Source organism: Physeter macrocephalus, chromosome 21, assembly GCF_002837175.3.
Source record: "Physeter macrocephalus isolate SW-GA chromosome 21, ASM283717v5, whole genome shotgun sequence".
In the NCBI taxonomy this organism is placed as follows: domain Eukaryota; kingdom Metazoa; phylum Chordata; class Mammalia; order Artiodactyla; family Physeteridae; genus Physeter; species Physeter macrocephalus.
Genome location: NC_041234.1, coordinates 42,308,462 through 42,319,731, shown reverse-complemented (window position 1 = coordinate 42,319,731; position 11,270 = coordinate 42,308,462). Strand labels below are relative to the sequence as shown.

Genomic DNA, 11,270 nt, shown 5'->3' with positions numbered 1-11,270 from the left:
GTGTGTGGGTGTGTGTGTGTGTGTGTGTGTGTGTGTGTGTGTGTGTGTGTGTGAAAATAGGGGTGAGGGTGAGCGATTGAGGCAGTGATATAGCCAGGTCTGAAGAAGGTGTCATCTGTGTCTGTGTAGGGACATGTTTGGGGAAGTGGGAGAAGAAGAGTGGAGAGGAACAAAAATGTCTACAGTTGTGATAGTTGTGTGCATGGTATGCGGGGGTTGGGGATGGCTGTGGTGGGGGTGCTGCATGTGAACATATAGAAGGACCATGAAGAGTGGGGGAGTATGGAAGGGATGGGGAATGCTAAGGTGGGGAGGAGAAATGATGAGAAATGATGCAGAGAGGAGTGAGGATGAAGATACACAGCCTGTGCTGAGCAGGCTGAGTAAGGTGGGTGGATGGACAGAGTAGGTGGGCTTGTGCACCCATATGAGAAATAGCTCATCAGCCCTCTCTTGCCTCCTCCCTTTGCTCCACAGAAGATGTACGATGGGACACTTTCCCCTTGGGCCGAATGCCGGGTCAGACCGAGGACCCATCAGAGCTTATGCTGGAGAATTATGACACCATGTATCTTTTGGACCAGCCTGTGCTAGACCAGCGGCTGGAACCCCCAACATGCAAGACTGGGTGAGTGCCCATGGCAGCAGGATTTTTCACCCCTTTCTCTGCCTCCCACAGGAGGGAGGGAGGAAGGAAAGAACATAGAGTGGGGTGGATGGGGGAGGTAACTGTCCCCAGTCAGGGCCTAAATGAGTGAAATATAAGCTCCAGTCCCCTGGCTGGGCCCTTGCCAGGAGTCCCAGCCCCTAGTGTGGGGGACCAGTGAGGCAACCACACAGAACTGGCTTGGCATCCCTCTCAGATTGCATCTGGTTTGTGCATGCGTGTGTGTGTGTGTGTTTGTGTGTATGTATGTGTGTGTGTGTATTGGGAAGGGAGAGGTCCATAGCTTTCAACAGATTCTCTAAAGGATCCACCACTCCTAAAAAGTTAAGAACAGGTGCTCTAATTAACTTCTTCATGTTCCTGAGGAGAAAACTGAGGCCCAGAAAGGGGAAGGGGTTTGTCCAAAGGTGCACAGAGTAATCAGTAGGCCTCCCTGCACTGTCCAGGCATCTTGGTAGCAAGGCCTACGCAGGGCTCCATGCTCTCCCTCGAAACTCACCTCTGGATCACAAGCGTAGGAGCCCTTGGGTCATCAGGGAGCCAGGAACCAAGCAGCCCTTGCTGAGGGGCTCTGCTGGTAACACAAAGGAGCCTGTCCAGAGGGCCTGTACATTCCGGAATGCGGGGGCATTGTGACCAGGAGAATCCTGTGAGTACCAGATAGAGACCTCTGTGGGCCCCTGAAACAGTCTGTCCCTGTGCTGCCTGCCCACTTCATGGGAGAAGAGCCCCTCTTCCTCTAGACATTCAGGGAGAGGGCTCTGGAACCCAGGGACCCCAGCAGCAGGCCAGGCCCAAGGCAGTGTCATGGACTGTCTGTTGTAAGCCAGGGCAGCTGGCCTCTTGGAGAGGAGAGGAGGCAGTGGGGGAAGCCAGGTTGTCTGTAGTTGGGAGTGGGGCCCACATGTCTGAGAGAGAGACCTCCTCTCCCTTGGGTAGGGCTGTCTTGATGAACATCAAGGTATCAAGGGTGAAGTGTGGGCAGGTAGAGCTGTTATATCCAGAAGGAGGCCCAGTCCCACACCCCCTGAGGAAGGAGACTTCCTCAGCTGGAGCCAGCGTGCCCGCCCCTGCTCCTTGTCTCAGCTCCACCCCGACTTGGCTGTGTGGCCTTGAGCAAGTCCCTTTTCATCTCTGAGCCTCGGTTCCCTTGTCTGTGAGATGGTGAGTGATGGGAGGGGATGGGGCTTGATCATCTCTAAGGGTTTTTCCAGCTGCATTAGTGTAACCGTGGATCTCCCTGAGAGGAAAGATGATGGCTTTGCTCTCAGCTGTCACCCTCATCTACCTGGAAGGACTTTTGAGCTGCAGGAAGCAGGGGAAGCAAGAGTGTTCTGAGCAGGGCCAGGGAAGAGGAGGGCAGTCTTCTCCCTAGGGCAGTTTTGCAATCCTGAGATGGGAGCTGGGCCTAGCCCTGCAGTCTAAGCCTGGCCTTGGGACCCTTAACCTGCTGTTGGGGTGGGAGGGATCCAGCCCAGGGTCCTCTGGGCCCCCAAGATCTAGGGCCTTAGAAGAAAGCCTATTAAGGCAACCACTTTCAATACCTTCCTGGGGGTAGGGTGGTGTGGATCTCCCTTTCCTACCTCAACCCAAATAGCTCTGCTTTAATCTGGTTTATGTACCGGGGTTCTATATAAAGTTTCATTTGAAAAGTTCCACTCCTTTTCTCCCTCCTCCCTCAACTGAAGGCAGGGCAGAACCACCCCTGGGGCCCATCTTAAAGTGGTTTCTCAGATATGTTCCAGTCTCTTTGTAAAGCCAGGCAAGCAGGTAGGCCCTTCCCATAGACACACACATCAAGCACCCTTAGCCCCTCCAGAGCCTAAAGCTGCCTCCTTCCCTGACTGACCTCCCCTCTCCTCTCTCTTTGCAGCACCCTGGGCCTGAGTTGCATCATTGGCAGTGGCAACTGCAGCAATAGCAGCAATGACAGTGGCAACTTGGACGGCCTTCTCTGGAGCCAGGGCCAGCTGCATGGGCTCAAAAGTGGCCTACAGCTCTTCTGATGCCAGCCCTGGTGCAGGTATTCATCCAGTGCTACTGGGGCAACAGCCCACTCTCCCCCACTCCCCCAGTGCACCTAATGCTCCATAAAACAAGCTGGGAGGCAGCCTGCATCAGCCATATCAGCTCAGCTTTCCATCACAGTAGGATTTTGAATATGTTTTGTTTTGTTTTGCTTTGTTTCATTTTGTTTTTTGTTTTGAAAAACAATAAACAGGCAACTGTTTTGGTGTTTGTGAGATGAGGGGTTGTGTGCTTCTTCCTTTATTCTGGGGGCTCCGGAAAAGGTGGGATCATAACAGAGCAGGACCTGGGTCCACTGCCCCTTTTATGCCTTTTTTCTGACTCAAACCATTTTCACTGCCCTCATTGGAATGTAGTACGGGGCCAGCTCACTAGGAAGCATCAGGTCCCAGAAGAGGCATTGTTGGCCATAAAGCCCAGCCAGCATTGGGAATCTGCTCAGAACCTCCCTGACAGCTGGAAGACCCAGGTCTTCCTGTTGCTATTCAGCAGGCTTCTGACTCATTTACCTGCCTGCCCTCACTGGGCACCAAACAGCAGTTGAAAGTTAAAGAGAAACCTTTCTTTGTCACCTTTTTGCCTAGGAAAGATGAAGTGGACTTCCCTGTGGTATGCACTGGAGCAGAGAAATGTCTAAGGGACTGAACCAGAGTTCTTCTATGGTCACCCAACTCCTTCAGACACTCAGAGTGCCTTACTTACCCTGTCAGCCCTGAGCTGCCAAGAGACAGGGATGAATAAAATATGTCTCACCCGTCAGAGCCCTCTGCTGGGTGAAAAAGGGCAAAGTCCACCAATTATGGTAACCTGATTCCTTTGCTAAGTGTCTTAAGAAAGCCCCAGTGTACACAAGTTCTTTGTTTTTCTCAGGGTGATATTTCCAGGGTGGTGGTTGACTGAGGTTAAGATTGGCTACAGTATCTCCCACCCCAACTTGGGAGAGTGATAGCTGGGTGAGAGAGTGGGCATCTGTGGCGCCCGTTTGGGCCCAGACAAGGTGAAACAAGGGACAGAACCAGGCCACATTCCAGCCAAGAAGCTGGCTCTAGAAGTGGCTGAGCCAAGGAATGGTGAAAGGAAGGAGAGGGCATGTGCTATAAAATGCCAAGGAGGAATTGAGTGTGAGTGTCCTGCCAGAGCCAAGTCAGGGGTTTAAACTAGTTAAGACTCTAGGGAGTCCCCAGCACCTCTTAAAAGATATCCTGAATATCTTTGTGGGTATGTGTATGTAATCATTTTTCTAGAGCTAGTTCACAGGTTTAATCAGATTATCAAAAGGGTCCATGAGCCCAACAGCTGAAAAGGTTACAATTTCCTATCCTGTGTGGACCCAAGCACCAGGCATGGGCCAAGCAAAGTCAGTTTCCCTCCAACTCTTCCCTCTCCTGCCAAATGCTAAGTCTTAGCATCCAGGAATGTCAGATCTAACGGAGCCCTCAAGGAGTATCTAGGCCACATCTAAAGGGATTTGCAGATGTGTATTCTGGGACATAGCCTCAGAATCTGCCCTGTGGGGAGATGGGTGCTGCAAGCTCTTGGTTCCTGTCCGGCACTTCTCTAAAGCAGCCTGAATTTTTATCTATTGTGTATGTATTGGTATTGTATATAAGATTTTTTTTTCAAAGTGGGCTTTGCTGCTAAAAAAAAAGTTTAGAAATCATAGTTCTAGTCTAGCCCCCTCATTTTATACATCGAGACACTAAGGCAGAGAAAAAGGGAAGGGATTTGCCTAAGGACACAGAACAAGTTAACAGCTTGGTGTAGAACAAGAAACTTGTAGTATCAGCATCACCTGGGTACTTGTTAGACATGCAAATTATTGAACCCCACTCCTGGCCTGGATCAGAAAGGTTGAGGGTGGCCAGCAATCTGGTTTAACAAGCCCTTTAGATGATTCTGATGCACACTAAAGTTTGAGATGCTCTGGTATAGAGGAAAAAGCTACTCAAAGACCTAGATTCCAGGCAAGCTCCACCACTTAATGAGAACAGCCTTGGGCAAATCATGTCACAGTTTCTTCATCTGTAGAAGGAGGATATTTGCCTCATGGGCTTGTAAGGATCAAATAAGATAATAGATGTGCAATTGCTTTCTAAAGCTTTTCATGCTTTGTATGTGTGAGTGGTGTGGATTCATGCCAGGGTTCACAGGCCTTGAACTCAGGACTCAGGTCTCCATATAACCTAGGACAAAGAGCTCTCCCCTGGCCCTCAAAGACTGACCTAAAGATGAGAAGTAGGCTATCAGAGCCATTTTTAGTCCCGGTCCAGGGAGAGTAAGAACCAAGCGTTATTGTTGGCTGGAGTCCTCTTGAAACCTGGGATTTGTGAAGCCAGGTCCCTGGGAAGGGCTGCTTTAGATGGCGGGGGGCTGGGGGTAGGAAGTGAGGGAGGGGGGCGAAGGGGAGGACAGGCCAGGAAGCAACCTTAGCCCAGTGCCCTTGCACCTTTTCCTTCTGACTAGAGGCCAGAGACTGATTAGAAAAAGTCTTTAAACTGCACACATTTAACCGAGGAGCAGGGTTTGTGGTCAAGGGAAGGGAGCACTGATTATATTGCTATTCAACAACAATAATGAGAGTCACCTGATAAATGGAATATAAGTGGAATGGAATATTTATAAATGGAATATTTCCTGCCTTATCAATAAACAAAGGATGTCACAGTCATCAACAATTGCAACCCTCCAAAATGAGCTGGTGAGCCCTGAGGAAACTCAGGGCTGAAAAGAGTACCTGCCCTCTAGCAGCCATCAGACTGCAGCCACTCCCTGCGGTGAGCCCTGAGGAAACTCAGGATGTGAAAATGGTTGAGGTGCATATCAAAGGAATGATTTCAGTTAGCCCAGGATCTTGCATCTTCCCATACACTGAAAAGCGCTAAATTCCTTAACTTGAGCTATCTGGTTTTCTTTAATTAACAGTAATCTTTTGATGTTCCCGACTACCTGCCCTTTGTTGCAAAACTCCTCTATATCCTGGCTCCTCCCCTTGCCTCCTCGGAGCAGTTTCTCAGAGCTATCTGAAACGCAGTTTCCCCGGGCTGCAGTCCTCATTTTGCCCCAGATAAAACTTAACTTGCAACTCTCAGGTTGTGTATTTTTTTTAAGTCAACACACCACTTCTGATAGGAGTTAATTTCATCAGTAATGAAAAACATGGTTCCTGCCCCTAAGGAGCTTCATGTTTTGTATGGGATCTGCATGCCAACATGATTGTAACAGAGCGGCAAGTGCTAAAATAGATGTATTGTTCAAGATGCCTGCAAGGCCCCCAGGGGGAAAGGACTAACACTGTCTGGACAAGAGGTGGGACAGCTTAATAAGGAGGTGACTTTACTAGTCAAAACAAAGAGTAGAAGGAAGGTAAAAGTCTGGAGGGTCATAAGAAAGACCATGGCATGTTGGGGCACCAGTGAGGGGTCCAGAATAATTGGAATATGGGTTAAGCGAAGAACATGGGAGGTCCTGAGGCCAGAGAGGTTAAGCTGGAGAGGGATATGGTCAGACTAATTGATTTTCTGCCTGTGATTAGGGAGAAGCATTGGACATTGAATTGTCCCTTCTTAGAATTCTAATTATTCTTATCACTTCCTCTATCCTGACACTGTCACTGCCCTCTAAGAAAGGGAATTCATTTATTTTCTAAGCATGTTTCATTCCCTCACTGCAGTGCAAGTTCCAGAAGACAGGAACTGTTTCCTCCTCTTCAGTCTCTCCCTAGCGCAGTATAGACCAAGCTCCTATTGGTACTCAGTAAGAATTTGATGTATGTATGTCTGAGAAATGTGAGAGGAGGCAGCAGGAGTAAACAGACAGAAGAGGAAAAGGATGGGGAGAGATGAGCACACTTAGTCCCAAGAAGGATGATAAAAGAAAAAAAGATTCACGAATACTAGCCCCTTCTGAAGTCTCCCAGCCTGGGGTCCCCTGCAGCCACTGTGTCCACCTCTGCCTTTAGAATGAGACTGGCCTGTTGTGTCAGGGAGGGGAGGAGGAGTGCAGGGGTAAAGATGAGGCTTCAGAGAGGCCTAATGGAAGAGCAGACACCACTGTGATAAAGGGCTCACTGGCCTGAGAGCAATGAGGGCTGGGGTTCCAGTCCTGGCTTTGCCATTAACTCCCTGTTAAGTCTTGGTCGAATCTCTTCAGTTCTTGGCGCCTCAGTTCTCATACCTATAACTTGATTGAGTACATGCAACTGAGCACTCCCCATGTGACTTCTCTGTGAACTGTAGGGTGCCAGGCTGCTTCTAGCTCTGATATTCTGGCTAAGGCTCGGCAGATGATGTCTCTGTGGCCCTGAGGCTATTCAGGGGGGAAACAGTAGGCTTTTACAGAAATAAGCCTGAGCCCTGAGCCCTCCACCAGTTTCTGACCCACCAGTGGAGGCCTGGTCCAGCCCAGCCCTGGGGGAAACACCAATTGATTAGCACTTACAGATGTGTTAGTATACAAAAATTAGAGGGTATATGTTTACTGTGACAAAATTCAGATGAACTCATTTGGGGAGATCCCTCCCATTATAGCTTATCTCAAGGTGCAAATCCCAAGGACAGAAGTCTAATTTTTTAGGAGCTGAGTGTGTGTATTTATAGGTGTGGTATGGCTTTTGTTGGTGATATTCTTAAAGAAACAGAGCCCTTAGTGGTTAGTAAACAAAACATTTATGCAGTAATTAAGTGTGGTTACAGTTCATTGTTGTCAATGACACAGCATTTTCCATCATGATGATAGGTGAAACAAATTAAAACCTCATAAAGTAGTCGTAGCACATTCATGCTAGTGAGAACATATTGCAAAGCATTGCACATGCATTGGAGGGGCAGACAAAACTGGGGACATGATATATTTTCACTCACCTCAGATTAGCTTTGTGTATTTTGTCGTTGAGACTTACATAATGTTTGGGTCAAACAAAAAACCCAAAGAGATTTTATAAAAGTTTACAGCCATTATACAGTATCATTTAACCCCACAAATGGATAAAGCAAACTACTATAGCTCAGTGATACACAAACCAGGACTAAAATTAGTCAATCTGCCTATGTATATAGCTAGCTACACTATGATAGATATGGAATATGCTGAGTCTTTTGGCATCAGCTATTTAGATAAGCAGGTTCCCAAAATATACTAGTTTGGTTTCCAATGAGAACTAAGTGTAGTGCCTTTTCAGTTGAAGATTATGCACACCTCAGTGTCAGACCTGAGGAGAAGCAAACTAGGGGAAGGCAGAGAAGGGTTGGGAGGACACCTGAGCAGAGCTCTTTGGACAGCTTGACACTACTTTCCCTGTGCAGTTCCAGACCTGGTTCACAGAGAGTTAAACAAAGTGTATTGAAATTGCTGGCCCTCAAAAAGGGTGTTTATACAAAGTCCCATACTTAAAGCATAGATAGAACAGTAACTGAGCGCCTCTCAAAATGAACTCTTCTATATTAGAAGAAAACCCAGTGCCAAAGGTTAATGGATATCAGTGTTTGAATTACTGTATAAAGATAATTTATTCTAAAATAGAAACAATGGATTTAGAAGTATTCTCCTGGAAACTAGCAGAAAGAGAGAGAGAGAGAGAGGATATATAGATATAGATATTGATATAGATAGATGTATATTTCATTACATAGAAGAAAAGTTTTATATACCATTTCCATAAAGCATCTGTCATCCTCCCATTTCTTGCACCTTAAGAGAGAGTGCAATGGCTGTATGTTACCTTTGAAAAGGCTCACTTTCCTTTGAGCTGTTTTACAGAAATTGTGCCCTGGATTGACCATGCCACTCCAGAGTCACACTTTTTCAGGTCAAAATAAAAATAACAACCGGGGCTTCCCTGGTGGTGCAGTGGTTGAGAGTCCGCCTGCTGATGCAGGGGACACGGGTTCGTGCCCCTGTCCGGGAAGATCCCACATACCGCGGAGCGGCTAGGCCCGTGAGCCATGGCCGCTGAGCCTACGCGTCCAGAGCCTGTGCTCCGCAATGGGAGAGGCCACAACAGTGAGAGGCCCGTGTACCACAAAAAAAAATAAATAACAACAACAAAAAGAAAAAAATTTCACAAAATCTACAAAATATAAGGCCTGAACAAGCACAGACTTGCTGTGAGTTCAGAAACTCAGTGAAAGAATTAAAATTACAAAGCACCTCTTGCAAAATATACTTCTTGAAAACCACACAAAACACTGTGCAGTAACCCTTGCTTAGTGCTTGGAGGTAAGTATCCTGAAGGACACACACTTAGCTCTAGGAAGGAAGCTTGATTTTATTATCAAGGGAGCCAAAGGGGTTCCAGGGTTTCTTTGTATTTGCTGTTTTATAATTGCAGACAAAATGGAAGTCAAGAAGTGTGCAGACCTCAATGCATTCATAATTGTACAGCTCCATTTATATATATATATATATATATATATATATATATATAAATATTTATTTATTTATTTATTTTGGCTACACCAGGTCTTAGTTGCAGCACGCAGGATCTTCATTGTGGCATGCAGGATCTTTAGTTGTGGCACATGGACTTCTTAGTTGTGGCATGCAGACTCATTTGTGGCATGCGGACTTCTTAGTTGTGGCATGTGAACTCTTAGTTGTGGCATGCATGTGGAATCTAGTTCCCTGACCAGGGATTGAACCCAGGCTCCCTGCATTGGGAGCGTGGAGTCTTACCCCCTGGACCACCAGGGGAGTCCCCAGCTTGATTTATAGATTCTTGCAGATGAACCACTAACACTGACACTTTTTTACACAAAGTCTCTTTTGCAAGGATATATTAAACTTAATAGGATAAAGAGAAACTTATGCAATATAATGCTTGAAACTGTATGCACAATAGCTGTTGGACATAGTAATAAAGAGGCCTTGAAAAATTGTCTTTGTCTATAAACTGCTGCCCTTTGGAAATAAAAGCTCTCTCCTGACCCCTGGGCTACTCCCTTGTGACACACAGTGCCACAAACATCATAGTGAAAAGTCAATACCAAACCTAGTTTAAGATGAGTTTTGTACATTTGCATCTATACAATCAGGAAAAAAAGAGATACAATTTGTATCAACAGAAGGTCATTTCTGGTTATTTGAGGCATTGCTCCTAGCCGCTTTGATTCATACACATTTTATGAGAAGAATGACAATTGTTTTTGGAACTAAGAAATACATATGCTGCCCTAAAAATATTTCCTGTATTGGGAGGAGCTTACAATTTTTTTGAGTACTAAACATGAACATGTTCCAGATGAATTGCAGCTGACAAGATTAATCTTGTTCTTCCCTGTACGTTGTGCAGCTAGTGGATACAGTGGTGTCATTGATGGTTTTGGTAGGAAGATGAACTAACTGGCACAAAGGCAGTAGAGTCATCTAAGATTGTCAAATACCCTGATTTAGACATGGGACAGATTTAGAAGGTCCAAGAAGCTGAAGGTATAAAATGGTGTTTGTGTGAAATAGCAAGCACTTCACTCTCTATGGACCTACCTGACAGAAAATAATTTTACATCTCAGTATGCTGGGGGATAGAAAGATCAGAGGGTAGGAGATGAATGTGAACTGTGGTTAACTGAAGAGAAACACTGAGATGAAGTTTTGATCAACTAGGACAGAGACACAAAGCCAGAAAGCAGCATGCAAGCCATTATCAAACCACCAGAAACAACCCTGACTACAGTCTCACATTCGGAGTGTTTCACAGTAAGAAACATTTATAGGCAGTGTCACACCTTCTCATGAAGAAACAAAAGGCCAAGACCAGGCCTTCTCAACTTTCATGAAAAAACGACCATAGAAATTAGCAAGTTCCAGCTCAAGAAATACTGAGCTGGTCATGGTTCAAAATGTTGCAATATACAATGGATTCAAAAAGGGGTTCATTTAGTGCAGCTGTTAAAAAACCAAAAACAAACGCCTCTTCTAGAGGCATTTAGCTACAAAGTTTCCCACCCTGAGCAAGATACAAGTTGCGCAAATAGTGCTGTCAACACAAAGTCCTGCCTTCTTTAGTAATGCATTTAAGAATTACCTAAGGTCAAATGCACACTCTGTGTGCATTTGAAGTGTGTAACTGAGCCAGCTATTAGCAAGATGTAGCATCCCCTTTTGGAAGCTGCCTTTTTTCCACCTAGAAAATCCCCTAATTTTGTTTCCTAAAGAAATTCTGCTCCACCAATGATCAACCTTATTGCCCAAAGGGTGGATGGCAGGACAAAGTGGATTACATGGCTGTGCATTACATTTCATCCTGTAGTGTTGAATAATGCATAGGTCAGAAGTCCAAAGAGCATCCATTAGACCCTCCTTGAATTCAGCTTTTGTGTTCATCATTTAACGCCAAATGAGTTTGGCCATCTCTCCTGGGATTAAGGGAAGCGGATTCTGGTAGGAAATCCCTTGGTCCTGGTCAAACTCTTCTGTGCTTATCTAGCACACGCATCTACTATGCTTGGAACTTGAGCTTATCCATCAGCTCCTCTGCAGAAGAAGGCTGCAATCTGATCCCTAATTTACTGAAGTGAAGAGACTTAAAAGCTAAGAACTGTCATAAATGTTGACAAGTAAAAAGTGCAAAGGAAATAGAGCC

General features: G+C 46.0%; 1 protein-coding gene across 2 annotated transcripts in view; it reads left to right on the top strand.

The window, feature by feature from the left end:
- The window catches only part of LAS1L (LAS1 like ribosome biogenesis factor), a 20,656-nt gene extending 17,758 nt beyond the window's left edge, over positions 1 to 2,898 (top strand). Inside the window, exons 13-14 of one of the 2 annotated variants that reach the window (XM_024116567.3) lie at positions 478 to 628; positions 2,541 to 2,898. In XM_024116567.3, coding sequence (XP_023972335.1) covers positions 478 to 628; positions 2,541 to 2,673 — 284 coding nt within the window. In that variant the 3' untranslated portion in view covers positions 2,674 to 2,898. The remainder of the gene's footprint in view (positions 1 to 477; positions 629 to 2,540) is intronic. The other variant, XM_024116569.3, reaches the window with a different exon arrangement.
- The last annotated feature ends 8,372 nt before the right edge of the window (positions 2,899 to 11,270 follow it).